At 40.3% G+C, this 17,277-nt stretch overlaps 2 protein-coding genes across 2 annotated transcripts in view; both read left to right on the top strand.

The window, feature by feature from the left end:
* Positions 1 to 613: 613 nt before the first annotated feature.
* Positions 614 to 12,223, top strand: LOC139949034 (kelch-like protein 10). Its single transcript, XM_071947435.1, has 10 exons — positions 614 to 873; positions 2,095 to 2,300; positions 3,090 to 3,358; positions 4,024 to 4,233; positions 5,321 to 5,510; positions 6,068 to 6,248; positions 6,845 to 7,086; positions 7,767 to 7,971; positions 8,270 to 8,559; positions 9,190 to 12,223. The coding sequence occupies exons 1-10, from the start codon at positions 725 to 727 to the stop codon at positions 9,417 to 9,419; spliced, it is 2,172 nt and encodes a 723-aa protein (XP_071803536.1). The 5' UTR covers positions 614 to 724; the 3' UTR covers positions 9,420 to 12,223.
* Positions 12,224 to 12,997: 774 nt separating this feature from the next.
* Positions 12,998 to 17,277, top strand: part of LOC139949253 (ATP-dependent RNA helicase DHX8-like) — a 35,831-nt gene continuing 31,551 nt past the window's right edge. Inside the window, exons 1-2 of the mRNA XM_071947649.1 lie at positions 12,998 to 13,379; positions 16,148 to 16,392. Of these exons, the coding sequence (XP_071803750.1) occupies positions 13,286 to 13,379; positions 16,148 to 16,392 (339 nt within the window). The 5' untranslated portion in view covers positions 12,998 to 13,285. The remainder of the gene's footprint in view (positions 13,380 to 16,147; positions 16,393 to 17,277) is intronic.

Below are 17,277 nucleotides of genomic sequence, written 5' to 3'. Positions count from 1 at the left end.
ATTGTGCTTTCCAATATTACGGATTGCTTAAATTCCAGATTTCCGGCGATATTTAAAAAACGACCCACCTTTTGAAAAATGTTCACTTGTTTTATAGTTCATTTCTTGTATCTCTATTTAGGTTTAAAATACAACCAATCGAACGGTCCCAAACACATAATAAGTTATACTTTGCCTCTAACACAATAGCCTTATTCTTTATTATTTTATTTATGTATTTATTTGTTTTAAATATTTAGACACACATTGAAGAGTTGGACAGAGTTGTGAGGAAATACCAAAGTGTAAAAGTTGTAATCAACAGATTGCGAGGGATCTGGGAGCTGGGAATGAATTTTTTTTTTTTTTTAAAGACCATTGTCATGACGTTCGACAGGTGAAAGGACCATGATGTCAATATATTTCTTTATGGAAACTACACCCACATGCATGACGGGCGAGGGACGGTACTAAGATGCTGAAATATTTCGGTTCTTTATGTTCATGATACACGGGACACAGTGCATCCGTGCGTGACGGCTCCATGAATGCGTCATATAAATGAGCCGCGCACACATCCCGAGAGGCGCACAAAAGTAGCTCCAACTTGATCCGAATCAAAACAAAACAAATTTCAGACGACATGAAATCAATACAAGTCGTGGACAAAATGCGTTTTTAATGTACAATGGTATTACATTAGAAAGCTACGTGTTTTCTCAAGTTTTGTAACATTTCTTTGACGATGGATATTACCGCTGGACGAGGTGAGCCACGAAATCTTGGACGGCGTGTGAGCTACAATGCTTTCGTGGTTTTCGATGAGCTTCGGAAGACTAATCAGCTATGTGACGTGGTTTTGCGATGTGAAGACACAGATTTTCCCGCCCATAGGTAAGTTTGAAGACAGTAATCCAAGTTAAGTTATAAAATAAATGCATCTCTTAAAGACACTGGACACTATTGGTAATTGTCAAAGACCAGTCTTTTCACTTGGTGTATCTTAACATAATATGCATAAAATAATGAACCTGTGAAAATTTGAGCTCAATTGGTCGTCGAAGCTGCGAGATAATAATGGAAGAAAAAACACCCTTGTCATACGAAGTTGTGTGCTTTCAGAATATGCTTGATTTCGAAACCTCAAATTCTAAATCTGAGGTCTCGAAATCAAATTCGTGGAAAATTACTTCTTTCTCGAAAACTATATACATTACTTCAAAGGGAGCCGTTTCTCACAATGTTTTATACTATCAACCTCTCCCCATTACTCTTTACCAAGAAGAGTTTTAGGCTAATAATTATTAGAGATGTTAAATTTGCATCGGGGATAAAGAATTTTAAACATCTCTTATAATCGTTGCGGTACCCGCTGCCAAAACATTGGATTCGAACTGCCTCTAGCTACCGGGCAACCTCGGTAGTCTAGTTGGTAAGACACTGCTCTAGAATTGCAAGGGTCGTGGGTTCGAATCCCACCCGAGTAACATGCCTATGATATGTTTTCACCGGACTCGGGAAAGTACCGAGTATACAGTGCTAACACACATCGGTGTATGGGCTACTAATAACTTTGAGTTATTACCAATAGTGTCCACTGCCCTTAAAGCATAGAGAAAGGGCCTTTCTCGATAGGCCCCCCCCAAAAAAAAAAAAAAAAAAAAAGTTGATCGTGCTCGCCCGCATCCGTTTTTATGACTGCATATATTTTTGTATTCTTTTTTATTCTCGATTTTTCCTCAAAAGACAATATTTGTTTCTATTTTTAATCCATCCTTGACTAGGACGGGGCATTTCCGGAATCTAAACGGGATAGTCCCGAAAACTTGTAACTGTCCGTTTCTTAAAATCCGGAGAACGCGTTTTCTATGGACATGTCCCAACTTTGATTCTTTGTTTGTCAAATAGCAAACAATAAAACGAACAAACATCCCAACACCCCAACAAACAAAAACCAACCCCAACACACCAACAAACAAACAAACACACCGACAAACAAACAAAGAAACACGAATGGTTTTGGGTTACGTCCGAAGAATGGACCAGTTTAACTTAAGTTAAAGTTAATACGCTCTCACTGATATTATATCTGAAATTATCTCTTCTTAACCCCAGGAATATTCTGGCGGCCAGCAGCCCATACTTCAGGGCCCTCTTTACCAACGGCATGCATGAGACTCAGGAAAGAGTCGTAAACATCCCAGACACCAAAGCACACCTCCTTAGTCTCATCTTAGACTACGCCTACACGAGGGAAGTCAAAATCACAGCGGAAAACGTGGAGGCATTACTCCCGGCTGCCGACCAGTTTAACGTTGGAGGTAGGTGGATTAACTCCTAAGAAACTGTCTGTATCAAACTAAAAACGTCCAGTGGTGGATTTCACAAAGAGTTAGACTAGTCTTAATCTTGAGTTAGGAGGACTTTAAACTCGTCCTAACGTAGGACTAGCCTTACGTTTTATGATCTTTCCTATAGGACATAAGTTAGGACTATCTTTGTGAAATAGAACCCAGGTCCACAGTCTCTTGCAACCACGTTTAAAAGTCAAGTCGCAAGCCTTCTTTGGTCAAGTCAAGTCACAGGTCATTTTCCCGAAAGTAAAGTCAAGTCGCAAGTCAGTGAAAATGGCTGACTTTCACAGATGTATTGGACCAAGACGTGCATCTGACAACTTAAACTCGTCAACCATTAATCAGAGGCTATATCATTTAAAAGGCATGCACTGGACACCATTGGTAATTATGCATAAAATAACATATCTGTGAAAATTGGGACTCAATATTGCCCATCGAAGTTGAAAGAGAATAATGAAGGAAAAACACCCTAGTTGGCATGATATTTGTGTGCTTTCAGATTTCTGATAAAAGGCTTCAGTCATAAAGTCTTTTAATTATTTGAGTAAGGAGTTACCTCTTTCTCAAAAACTACGTGACTTCAGAGGGAGCCGTTTCCTTAAAAAAATGGTTTTTTTTGTATCAACAGCTCCCCATTGCTCGTTACCAAGTAAGTTTTTATGCTAACAATTATTTGAGTAATTACCAATAGTTTCCACTCTATAATGCCTTTAATGACGTTGTTTTTTGCTCTCTTTTTTTCGCCAAATAAAGGGCTAGTCCATCAGTGCGGTAAGTTCCTGATCAGCAATTTGATTCCAGAGAACAGTATCGGCATGTGGCGGTTTGCAAAGATGTACTTCTGTTTTGAACTACAGGAGGCGGCCTTCACGTACGTCTTGGTCCACTTTGAAGAGATAGTTCTCCTGGCCGAGTCGGAGGAATTCCTGTCACTTTCTGTGGACGAGTTGGTCGAGCTGCTATACAAGGACCAACTCAATGTGAAGATGGAGGAATATGTGTTCGAGGCTGTCCTTAGATGGGTAACTATTCTGATGGCCTTTTCGAAACACACGGTCTCAGCTTGGGCTCAGGCTCTGTCTGAGTATGATTAAAGCTTTAAGCTTAAACAGTAACTGACGGAGATCATAAGCCGGAGCCCACGCCAAGCCTTGGTTTCGAAAGTACCTCTACAAACACAAAACGTGGCTGTTAAGCACAATACAGTTATGCTTGCCAGACTATCCTCACCAGCCAAATACCATGTCATTATTATGATACAGTTTTCCTTAATAGGAGCAAATTGATAAGCAGACTTTCTTGTTGCTTTTAATTGGCAAAGCTACATGAAATAAAACACATTCATTCTAAAATTAATGATTGGGTATTAAATACCCAATCATTAATTTCAGAATGAATGTGTTTTATCAGCTTTTCCATTCAACAAATTGTTCTACTTCAAAATCCAGCTTGTTTAAAAAAAAAATCAAAGCTTTATCAAAAACAATGTAGTTTAAATTTCACCGAACAAATTTTTTAAAAATTCGCAACCCCCCTTTTTGTACAGTGTATTTAAGAAAACAATTTCCTTAGTCTCAATGTAGACTTTCAAATAGGATATATTTTTTTATTTACTAAAAACGTGTGTGCCCCGTTGTTTGTAACATGATTCTTGTGTCAATCTCTAACTTGCTCATACTCACCGTAGATCCGCTACCAAGAGGCCGATCGTAGGGCCTTTATGCCCCGTATTCTGATGCACATCCGACTGGGGATGACCAACACTGACTACTTCATGAATAACATCAAAGCACACCCCTACGTGAAGAACAACGACCTATGTAAACCAGTCATCGTACAGACCATCAACTACACGTACAACTTTGATCCGACTGAGGGTTCAGTCGGCCCAAGCAAGGTAAACCTTTAAAATAAGCAGTTGGGGTTGACTTTCACGAAGAGTTAACACTAGTCTTATTTTGACCTAAGCCGGCGGCCTCAGGTCGACCTTGCGTCGACAAAAACAGTCGGCGACTGACTTTTAGAATCATCACTGCGCCTGAGCTAAGACCATCGGGAACTTTTCAGTCGGCGATTATTTACGACCTGAGCGTAACTGCGATCGCAGGCGCACGATTTCTCAGTTGTTGTGACCTGAGCATATTTTGTCCGCGCGTTGCCGACGATTTATTGCGGGAGCAAGAAAATCGTAGGTCGACATGAGGCCGGCTTTATAGAAAGACAAGTCCATGGGCTGTGTCGAATCGGCAACTTCGGCTCCGGCTATGGTCGGGCGCGTCTGCCTATTCTTCAACACTGGCAGACATCGCCGTTTCGGACACAGCGATCTATTGAGTTATGGCGGGAGACTAGTCTTTTATTGAGTTGGACGAAGCTAACTATAGGAGTTGCGGACAGATTTCCTTGATGGGACACCGGTAAAGATATGTTGTACAAGCACGCCGTGGGTTCGAATCTCGTCACCCGGTTCATACTTCCTGCGAATGCGAATGCGAAGCGAAAGTTTGATTTCACAACAAATACTTTGCATTAGTTGACTTGTGCTGAACTATCGCAAAAGCCTAATTGCCTTTTTAAAATTGGGGGCTAGTATTTTTTCCAAAACTATGAAATGATTCACCCTTTTACAGCTTTCGCTGTAAATAGGGGGGATCATTTGCATTTTAGTCATCCCCCATTTACAACATTCTCCTGCGAAACATTCGAAGCAAAGACTGCCGTCGATTTCAACTCTTTAGTTAGGATTAATCTTAAAACTTAGAACGAGTTAAGTTCTGTAACCATAGACGTTATATGACGCATTGGACCCATCCTAAGTTATATGATTAATCCTTACTAGCGTTTCGTGAAATCGGTTGCAGGGCTGTGACGTTCAAATTCATATTGCAGTCGCATGAAGTATGAACAGGGATTTAGTGTACCCAATAAGAAAGTACATTAATGGAAACGTGATTTTTTTTTTAAACACGTTGCCTCTTCAAAAGGTTGTTTCCCGCCCTCGTCTACCGTTCAAGGTCCTATTCGCTGTGGGCGGATGGAGCGGCGGGAGCCCGACCAGTGCCATTGAGTGTTACGACACACGTGCAGATCGCTGGGTACTTCTAGATACCGTCAACAACCGTCCTAGAGCCTACATGGGTGTGGCCGTTCTCGGTTACAATCTCTACGTCATCGGTAAGAAAATGGACCCAACACCAATCTGCTACTAAATCACTGTTTTCTTGAAACTCAAGCTCAATTTATATACATTACCCGACCAACGTGAGAAAGTTTCAGCGGCCACGTTTTTGGCGCAATCATGACGAGGGTTTGTGCGACACAAAACACAATGTCCACAGATTTACATTAAAACTACACGGTTTGAACATCTTGAACATACCCTTGAACATCAGACGTCACACTTCGAGGCTTGTGATAACGCCAGATAACGGCCTTGAGCCTACGTCACTCCCCTTCCAGAAGCACCTTTGACCTCGCTGTCATTTCACATGGAGATTTGCAGTCAAATCTTATGTTTATATGAATGCATGCAGCAGACAACCAAAAGTGCAGCTGCCAAATATTATCACCTCAGACCAATCAAAACGTTCTCATCAAATGAAATCATTGTATCCAATGAAATCACTGATTCCGTAAACCAATACATGTACGGGGGAAGACGGGCCAGTCTACCGGTACCCTGGCTTCACAGTATTTTTAACTTTTTTTTTTACATTGAAACTAATTTCAAGGAGGATTTGACAGCAACCAGTATTTTAACAGCGTCCGGAAGTTTGACCCCCTGACCCGGGTGTGGAAAGAGGTAGCTCCGATGAACTCAAGGCGTTGCTACGTAAGCGTAGCTGTTCTCGACGGCTGCATTTACGCTATGGGAGGCTTCGACGGACACACAAGACTACGATCAGTTGAAAGGTTAGTAGCCTTAACTCAAGGCGTCCATATACAATCAGAATATATGTTCGTAGCCCAATCGATTGAAGTCCATAGACCTCAAGAACAAGACTGCCGGCAGAAGAAAATGTTTGTAGCCTTATCTCAATGAGTACATTTTAGCACTACTCTCTAAATGTAAAAGAGCGAAAATAAACCACTCTTTCCAACTCGATTTGTCCCTCAAATGGCACTTTTAAAAAGGCTGGTGGTTATTTCACTCTTTTAGAAGGGTTTCACTCAAGGACAGAGCAAAACATCACTCGAAAGATGCAAACTTAAATTTCAAAGAGTGGAAGACCACTCGAAAAATTGTTGTCGCTCATTATGGCTCTTCAAAGAGTGCATTTTTATTCTTTTGCATTTAGAGAGATATATAGACAGAGTGGACTGAAATCGGCCTGGAAGACCGGTAGACAGAAAACCTACCGTTTAGCTTGTAAGACATTTTGAAACAAAATAGACTCATGAACTGATGACGTCACGGTGTTTACCGCACTGGACATTATTGGTAATTACTCAAAACTTTTTTAAAATCAAAACTTATGAATAATCTCTTCTTGTAAATTCTCCCCAAGATACGAGCCCAGCACCAACCAGTGGTCGCTCATTCAGCCGATGAATCATCACCGCAGTGACGCGTCTGCGTGCTCAGTCTCCGGAAAGATTGTCATCGTTGGGGGATTCAACGGGAACGAGTGCCTGAACACCACGGAGCTCTACGATCCGGAGGGCCGGGAATGGCGCGATTTGCCCCGTATGGGAAGCCGCCGGAGCGGCGTGGGGTCGGTGTCTTTCCGTGAAAACGTATACGCCGTTGGTATGTTTTTAAATCCAACGACTTTTACAAGTATTTGAGAGTCCAAGTTTTTCTGTGTGTTTGTTAGCCTGAACTTGTACTTGTTGACGGTTACTGGCTTCTGTTTATTCTAATTTGAAAAGTTAGCTCTTATAATTTTGTTTCTCTTTTAGTTCATTTAATTTGTCAGGGTTTTTCTTATTGCTCTGTGCTTTATCATTCTACTATTTGTTTCTACTACTTGTACACAATGCCCTTATACGCCTCTCTTATTATTTATGCATGACGTCATAATATTCTTACCCAAAATGAGGCGATGGGTGCACGTTCCCCATCACTTGCAATGGCTGCGCCCATCGCCTCGTTTTGGATTAGCATTGTGACGTACCTCACGCAAAAATATTAAGAAAGGCGTATATGAGGGATAGAACTACAGGCTATCTAAATAAACCAAAATCAATAATACGTTAAAAATAACCTAGTCTATAAAATCAAATTTATCAGCTACTGCCAATGAGTAATTAAAGTTTGATAATAGTACTGTCTCATATTTTTTAAACAATGTTTAAAACGTTTTGAGTGTACTGATTGTTAATTTCGATTTTCTTAACTTTGTAAAATTGAACGGACGGTCAGCACTTTTTTCTTCTTCATTAAAATGAATAAATCATTAACAACAATAACATGATATAATTGTTCAGGTGGTTTCAATGGCATAACCCGACTGAACACCATGGAGAGATGGCAGGTTGACGCCCCGCAATGGACCCAGTGTCCCAGCATGTACATCCACCGGAGTAACTTCGGCGCCGTGGTACTTGACGACATGATCTTCGTTATTGGAGGTTTCAATGGCATCACAACCATCTTCAACGTCGAGTGTTACGACCCTGACAACGAGGAGTGGTAAATGTTCCTCTTTGAATGGCAATCCTTACAGAGCAGTGTCTGACTCTACATAAGGAACACGTTGCCTTGGATCGGTCGAGTTGGTCTTTGAAAAGCGTATATTGAAACCGTTTGTTATAAAAATGCATATGATAGAAAGATATTTTAAAAGTAGGGTATCACTCGAAATTGCGTGGTTTTCCTTTTACCTCGTCGACAAACACTGTCGGCCATATGGGAGTCAAATGAATTCTTTTCTTACAATTTTTATTTGGAGTTCTAAACGTTTTCCCCCTTATTTTTTGTTCCCGTACAGGTATGATGCATGTGACATGAACGTCTACCGTAGCGCCCTGAGCATCGGGCTGATCGAGGGACTACCCAACGTCCGACAGTACACCTGGCCCAGAGACTGCGACCTGCCTCCCCCGTCTCTGCCTCCAGATAACTCCGATTCCTCGGTGCCCGCGCACCAGCACCGAGGGGGGATCGCCGGTCAACAGCAGAGGCAGCAGCAGCAGCCACAACCGCAACCGGCGAACGATGCGGCCGTGCAAGCTGTGGTTCCGCCCGTAGTACCACCACTGGCTGCCGAAGATAACGCAGGTACGGAATAGCCCTACTTTTGTGGCCAACTAACGTTCGGAACCCATCTTTTGTGCAGCTAACCGATAGAGCTTTGTGATCACATATTATCTGGGCCCATTTTCAAAGTATTGTTTGCAAACCTCTGCTAAGCAGAGATGAGTAGCATACCTGTCACAAATTGTACATATATGTGACCATGGAGGTAGAAATAACTTCCATTATGTGACTCGGTTGTTTGGCTGTTTATTGGGTGCGCTCGTTTTTCAGGTACGTTCGAATAGCTTTGATGGGGCTCTGATGGGGCTCACCCGGGTCAGCCCCAAGCCCTGCTTGTGGAGTGGGTCGCTTTGGGGGGGGGGGGGGGGCTGGCCCCAGGTGCATGACGTCACTACGAGAGCGGTGAGTGATCGTTCGATTAACTCTTGTCAGGGGCTCACGATCACCCGAGTGAGCACTGCGGGGTCGACCCAGGGAAGCTAAATCGAACGCACCCACTAACGTGAACTCTGTATCAATGCGATCGTTGGTTCGGTAAAACCATACATGTTTAGGGACCAGTCAATATGAAATTGGGGACCAGTCTATATGAAAAAAGTGGATACCTCGCCATACAATGCCTCAAATTACATACACTGTTTTTTTTTCTAGTTCAAGTTGAAGATGTACAAGAATTGATGGAGTTCCAAGGAGTAGAGGAGGCAAACGATGAGCTACTGGCTGGGGAGGAAATCGAAGAAGAAGAGGAAGATGAAGATGACGAGGATGACGAAGATGATGAAGACGAAGAGGAGCTTGAAGACGAGGAGGAACTCCAGTTTCCAGAGAGACCTCCTAACCACAGGCGCCCACCGAGGGAGCGAAGACCCGCAAGGTTGTGAGGATCAAGGTTGTGAATTAGCAAGCTCATGCATAATGCACGAGGTGTGTAGGCGTGATGTTGTTTTCATTGATGAAGTTGACCAATCAAGGGGAGCGGGAAAGGTTTTATAATTTAGCCAACTGCTGATTGGTGCAAGCCGTATAGACAGCAGTGGTGGTTGGTGAGTTTTGGGTTGTGGGGACGAAAATTTGACAATCCGGATATCTAGTTGGTGCTCGTGTATAGCCTACTGAGTAAGGGAGGGTTAGGGGTTTGAAGAAGAAAAAAAAATACCCCGAACAAAAAACAAATCAAGGACAATACAGCTGCATCATGTATTAAAAACCGGCAAGAAGTCGACTTTTTTTTAGCCATGGTAGCGACCTGGGCCCAATTTCATAGAGCTGCTAAGCACAACCATTTGCTTAGCATGAAATTTCTCCTTGATAATAACAAGTATAACCAACCAAATTTCCACGACTGAATACCAAAAAACAAGCAATATGTAACAAACGGAAATTTTGTTGGTAATCCTGGTTTTTTTTTCAAGAAAGAAATTTCTTGCTATAAGCAAATATTTGTACATAGCAGCTCTATTAAATTGGACCCTGTAGTTTTAAAGGATGCATACCTTTCTGGTCTATTTTGAAAATGCAAGATTTATGTTGATGTTATTGTTCACATTGTTAAGGGAAACATAAACAGGATACCACCACTTTATTATAATGAGATGATTTTGTATTATAATCATGAAATTTAATGTGTTTATAGTAAGCATACCGTCTATTTTCAAGAAATTACTCGCCATATTAAAAAAAAAATTGGTACAATTATTTTGTACTCAATTATTTTCTTAGGAAACAAAAAAATTCACCTTTTTCATAAAGTGGAAAACAATGGTCCTTTATGACACAAGTATTTTGAAAAGAAATTGGTTTTACAAACAAATTGAAAGGCATGCGATTGGTAATTTACAGCATGAAAACTTACTTACTAGAAAGCAACTAAGAGCTGTTGATAGTAACGGCTCTCTCTTAAGTTACGAGGTATTTTCTCGTTTAAATATTTAAATATTTAAATCTGAGAAAACTGGATGCCTGAGGCCTTTTTCAGGCTTCTGAGGGCACACACCTTTGTGTTTTTATTCGATGACTAATTGAGCCCATTTTGTCCCGTGCATTTAACTATGGAGGTAGAATTCTCAAAATAATTATTAGCATAAAACCTTACTTGGTGACGAGTAATGGGGAGAGGTTGATAGTATAAAACATTGTGAGAAACGGCTCCCGCTGAAGTAATGTAGTTTTCGAGAAAGAAGTAATTTTCCACGAATTTGATTTCAACACCTCATAAGTGATGATTATACATGTATAGCGTAGGTATGCAACTACGACATACCAGGTAAAAGTAAAGTTCTATCACTACGAGTGAATAGTGTGTGGTTGTTTAAATTGTCAGGAGGCGAGAGCGACCAAAAATGTCAAGGGCCGCGGCCGTCGGGAAGGAAGCGGTCCCCCACCCCGGCCTGACTGCTGGCTGGTCATGTGGTAGGAGGACGGCGACCGACGTTATGGTTACATGGGAAAGGGAAGCATTTATTTAAAACAGAAATTTACTTCGTGGATGTTTTAATTTGTTTACCATAAAGGAACTAGGAATAAACCCAACTTAAAGGATTTGGGTACTTTTTCAAAATGTCCACAGATTTACATTAAACCTACAGGGTTTGAAGATAATGAAAGTGGAAAGCTTCCCTTCAAATATTACTTACTGAGGTGCTGTAGTTTTTGAGAAATGAGTAAAACAATGTCATGAAAATACGTCTGTAAATGCTTAAAATAATTTTGGTCTCATGAGTCCAAAATTATTTTCATGACATTGTTTTACCCATTTCCCAAAAACTACAGCACCTCAGCACGTAATATTTTCAGGGAAGCTTTCTTCTATCAAATCTGTGGACATTGTGTTTTTTGTCCTACAAAAAGTACAACCCGAAGCAAATACAATTTAGGACTATGATTACCACCGACATAAAAAAGGTATATAAATAATTATTAAAAAGAATGGGTTTTACATGTTCCCCAAGACAGTCTATGCCTACTTATCGACTTACCGGTACATGCCTTTTCAACGGCCTCTAATATGAAGCGCTTAAAGGAACACGTTGCCTTGGATCGGTCGAGTTGGTCTTTGAAAAGCGTTTGTAACCGTTTTTTTATAAAATGCATATGGGTAGAAAGATGTTGTAAAAGTAGAATACAATGATCCACACAAACATGCCTCGAAATTGCGTGGTTTTCCTTTTACCTCTTCGACTAACACGTCGGCCATTTATGGGGGTCAAAATTTTGACTCCCATAAATGGCCGACCATATTAGTTCGCACAGTAGAAGGAAAACCACGCAATTTCGAGGCAAACTTGTGTGGATCATTGTATTCTACTTTTAAAACATCTTTCCAACCATATGCTTTTATAAAAAACGGTTACAAACGCTTTTGTTTTTACCAACTCGTCCGATCCAAGGCAACGTGTTCCTTTAACTTCAAATAGTGTTGTCTTTCCAACTATAAGCTTATAAGTAAATTGAGCCATGGGCAAAGTGAACTGAATACAATTGGTAACCTCAGTTTAATTTATGGTAAAGTACTTGCACCACCACGAGGGACAATGGTAACAAGTGTTGTGTTATGTCCTGCTCTTCGATTTTGGGTGAACAAAGAGAAAAATAATTTTTATTTTTTACTCAGAGCCGTGCCTTTTTAGTGGCCTCTATTTAGCGATACACTTTACTGATAGAAATAAACACAGCTTTTCAACAAAAATTGTCTTGTTTGAGTCTGGTCTGTTTTTTTTTTGGTAAAATTGCAATTGTTAGGCAAAGTAATAATCAGGCGAAGATAATCTGCATTCTAAAATAAATAAAACCAAACCGAATCTCCTAAAGAATGTTGCACATGTTGCACATGGTTTGGGAGAAATATTATTTTGTGAGATTTAGTCAAAAGTATCCAAACGTGCTCTCTACTTCAACTTCCATTCACTTGGTTCAAAAAGCTGTGATCGTTTTTTGTGAAAAAATAGTATGGTTGCCTGAATAAATGGTCGACCAAGGGCGTGTGGTGGCTAATCTGTTGGGGCGTTTTGCACAGCTGGTGCAGAGAAATTACAGCGATCTTAGGCTTCAAGTCAAATTTCCGGGTTGTTGGCCCTACCTATAGGATTCCGGGTCACGTGGTGGAGGGGTGGGGTCCTATATGGGTCTACTTGATCATGGAGAGGTACCTCCATCTCCATGATTGGAGTATAAAATATCATTATGCTCAATGATTAGGCAGCAAAATCATTTTATTCTACCTTCAAGTATGGTCAGCAATACGTCCTTAAAGGATAATAAACAAATTGCACTGATAAACAAATATTCATTTAAATTGGCAAAAAGGGGGACAAAAATCTCACCGCCTGTAACTGGACGTTTTGTAATTACCCCAATTACGCACCAGGGGCTTTACAAGTTTATTCTCGCAAACATCAATATACGCACACGTGAGGGCGCCCTTCAAACCTTTACTTTTGCATAAAGTGACTGATTCCAACAACAGCGTGTCGTTTGGAAGACGTAGTTATTTTTTTCCGGATTTTCTTTTCGCATTTTAAGTAATTTACTTGAAGTTCAGCTCCGTATGCACAAATATGGGTTATTCAGGACATTTGTGATTTTAAGTTTGTGAGTAGTCGTGGTGCGGAAAGGGTCAAATTTTGAGTGAAAAAAAAACGCCGTTTCGTCGCGACAACGAAAACTACGTTGGACGGATTTTGCAGTGCATGCACTGTAGTGCCAGTGGAAGATCAGGCCCGCTAGCACCGCACAACACAGCAGCAGTACAATGGATGAACTTGCAAAGTTGGAGTATCTGTCGCTCGTGTCCAAAGTTTGCACTGAACTTGACAACCATTTAGGAATGAATGACAAAGATCTTGGTAAGATAAGAATGATTGGTATTGTAATGTTTTATTCATAACAATTGACATTATTTTGTTATCCTGGTGTCATGTGTTTTCAGTAGGATAACAGGAAAATTGTTCACAATCAAAAACTAAATATTTTTTTTTCAAATCATCTATCCAATTTTTTAACAATAACCATTTCACTTCATGGTGTGTTGAAATTTTAAAAGTTTTGGTTTTACGTTGCGAGAGACAGTCCGCCATTAACAGTGCTTGCATGCACGACATTGGAGCAACGTCATATGTTTTCACACCCGTCATTGGTTGGTATTTGATAGTTGCGATAACGTAACCCTCCTGCCGACGGCATAGCCGGAGGGTTACGAGACGCTTCAATCGAAAAACAGCGAAATATTTTAGTCAACAGATTTGCTCATTTTTTACCACTTCCAAAAATCATGACACAAATTCTATGAACACGAACTTAATCCTCAATGTCTAATGAATACAATTCAAAAACACAATTTAGAAAATATTTTGAAAAAAAGGACAAAAACTTACCAGATTCCGGGAGCGAAACAGGAAAAGTTTCCGTATGGCGCCACCACTTTTTCACTCGATATGAAATAATATAGTATCTAATTTACCTCAATGAGATATCCCTTTTTGTAAATATGAGTGAAAAAGTGGTGGCGCCATACGGAAAGTTATCCGCGAAACAGTCACAAAATTTCCCAGGTTCTATTTTTGAACCTGTCGCTGGTTACCATGCGCTGACCCCAAGCGCTGAACCCAACGGCAGGTACCAGCCAATTGAATTGACGACCTGCCGACCGAGCTGCAGCCGAGTTTGACTAAACCGTTCTGTAAAAGGGGTGTTACAAGGGGTGCTGCAGTGCGGCAGTGCTTTAAGTGAGTGAACAGCGGGCATAGTAAACGGACAGCGCACACGCACTGCCGCGCTGCCTTACAACACCCCTTTTACAGAATGATTTAGTCCCACAGCAATGAACATCGAGAAGTCACAAAATGGCGAAGCGACAGGTTCAAAATAGAACCTGGGAAATTTGTGACTGTTTCGCTCCGGGATCTGGTAAGTTTTTGTACTTTATTTCAAAATACTTTCTCAATAGTGTGTTGAATGTTATTCATTAGATATTGAGGATTAAGGTCGTGTTCATAGAATTTATGTCATGATTTTCGAAAGGGGTAAAAATTGAGCAAATCTGTTGACTAGCTGTTGAAATTGTACGTGTTTGACCATTTCGACTCATAACCCTCCGGCTCCGCCGTTGGCAGGAGGGTTACGTTATCGCAACTAGGTGTTTTATTGAATATTCAGAAGCTAGTATGGCGTGCAAAATAAATCAAAAATATTATTCAACTACTACTTAACAAATTGAATTACATTTTTGTCCTAAGGCATTTGGCTACTATATATTAGAATCCAGAGATATCATAAGGCATGAAAGTAAAACACCCCACCCCCCTTGATGCACTCACACTTCATAACAATCTGTTTTCCCCCATTTCAGACTCAGTAATGTTTGGTTTCAGGAGATAAGAAACCAATCTATGATATTTTCTCTTTAATGTAGACTTAATATTTATTACGCTTATCAGAATTTATTACAGTATGCAGTAAATCAACAACAAAAAATTGTTGTCATTTTCACTTAAAATATTTCAATATTTTCCCCACATTTGCACATCATAGAATCCCATATAGTAACCACCTCACGTGATCCATCTAGTGACTAAAGTAGAATGAAACTCAATTTAGCAGATAGTAATTTTGTCTTGAACTTTCGAGGTTGGATGATGTTTCTTTGACTCATTTGAATGTTGGCATAATAATGCACTAGTGATTAGTACCAAAAATGAATCATTTTATAAATGTTTGAGCATAACCAACGACAGGAAACTTTATTCTCAGCATGATTAAGCCTGATGAAAATACGGACCGTGAGTAAACTGCATAGCTTCTGTCACCGGTGCAGCTTGCACAATTTCACGGTAAACGGGAATCAAAGTTGGGGACCGAAAACATATGAGGGTCGATAACATATGATGCTACGATATAACAACTTCATTTAATCCTTTCAGTTTCATCATCATCATGTTCATTTATATAATATTATAAGTTCATGTTTTCATCATTCTAATTCATGTCCTTACTTACAAAAAAAAACTCCCCTTAAGTCTGAAATAAAATGAGTAATTATCTAATTTACTCAAATCAAAATCAAGTGAGATGTTCCTTTTGTTAGGTAAAATTCAGTGAAACTGAAAGTGGTAGCAGGATACAAAAATATCTTTCCCAAAGTCGCCTGGACAGAGTCGTCCCAGACAGAGTCGCTCCCGGACAGAGTCGCCCCAGGACAGAGTTTCCCCTGGACAGAGTTGTCCCCTGATATGTCCGTCTCTCAGGTGCATTAACATAAAGGACTAAAAGTTGATGAAGTGGGTCTTGTTTGTACAACATGACCTTGTGAATGAGGTTCAAGGAGGCGATAGCGATCGGAGTGAACCATACTTCTAGGAGTAAACTAATAGGCCTACCCCGAACAGAGATATGAGCAAAATTAGGAGAGATCGCCTACATAACATTAGCCTAATGCTTAGGGCTAGTGAGGAAAGCTCAGTTGGTAGTGACTGTTTGTCGTCATGTTAATCAGGACTACTTCACTACACTGCTACACTGCTTCATGTCCCGATCTTTTAATTTTTTCTTCAACCCCAAATTAATTAGACTTTGACTTGAGTGTAACCAGAAACAATGCTTGATTTTGTACTTGTAGCCGAATTCATCATTGATATCGCCGACAAGAACCCAGACTACGACAGTTTCAATTCAGCACTACAGAAGAATGGCGCTGATCTACCAGGGTCTTTCGTCTCCAACCTTCAACGTCTTATCCACCACATGAGGCCACCGAAGCCGAAGAAATCTAGCCTTGGCGCTAAGGTGAAGAAATCCAAATCGGTCAAGGTGGAGAAGAGACGAGAAAAGTACCCAGGACTCTGTATTCCTGATGAAAAACTGGTAATAACTCAACATATCAAGGGATGTAAAGGGGCCTATGTTTGGTAAATTGGAACCTTCTGTTTGTTTCAATCAATCATAGTTGTAGATGTCAATGTTTACCATAAAACCCTTTCAAAATGGTGAATTTTTTTTTTAGATAATGCCGATAACCTGCAATTAGAATTGGAGAACTGTTACTGTCATTAACGCTTCTCAGATTCAAATTTTGGGGGATGACAATTGACATCTTTTTCCATATCTGCAGTACTTTATTGTGAAAAGTTTCTCAAAATGCATACTTTCCAAAGCAGCTGTACTTCTGTACCAAGAAAGTTCTTGTTGCCAATAATTTTAAGAGTCATTACCAATTGCAAGCCTGACCAAAGGTATAATTATACAGACCCTTTAAAGCCATTGTACACTTTCAGTACAGAAAAAAAAAAAGTTCACAGATTTACGAATAATTTACAGGGTTTACAGAAGGTAATGGTGAAAGACTTCTCTTGAAGTATTGTTCCATGAAATGCTTTACTTTTTGAGAAAACATTAAAACAATAACAATTCTCGATAGCGAGAATGACAGATTTATTTTAAACACATGTCATGACACGGCGAAACGCGCAGAAACAAGAGTGGGTTTTCCTAATATTTACTCCCGACTGAGCTTAAATTTTCACAGGTTTGTTATTTTATATATAAGTTGTGATACACGAAGTGTGGGACTTGGACAACACTGTTTACCGAAAGTGTATAATGGCTTTAAAGACACTGGGCACTATTGGTAATTGTCAAAGAGCAGTCTTCTCACTTGGTGTATCCCAACATACATGTATATGCATAAAATAACAAACTTGTGAAAATTTGAGCTCAGCTGGTCGTCGAAGTTGCGAGATAACTATGAAA

The sequence above is a fragment of the Asterias amurensis genome, chromosome 16 (genome assembly GCF_032118995.1).
Source record: "Asterias amurensis chromosome 16, ASM3211899v1".
Lineage (NCBI taxonomy): Eukaryota > Metazoa > Echinodermata > Asteroidea > Forcipulatida > Asteriidae > Asterias > Asterias amurensis.
The sequence above is the reverse complement of the archived record's forward strand: the minus strand, read 5'-3'. Positions and strand labels throughout refer to the sequence as shown.

Excerpts from the sequence above, each read along its gene's own strand:
- LOC139949034 (XM_071947435.1), top strand. The coding sequence starts at position 725 with ATGGATATTACCGCTGGACGAGGTGAGCCACGAAATCTTGGACGGCGT. Across the intron at positions 874-2,094 it reads ACAGATTTTCCCGCCCATAG|GAATATTCTGGCGGCCAGCA; the intron begins GTAAGTTTGAAG and ends TCTTAACCCCAG. Across the intron at positions 3,359-4,023 it reads TCGAGGCTGTCCTTAGATGG|ATCCGCTACCAAGAGGCCGA; the intron begins GTAACTATTCTG and ends TACTCACCGTAG.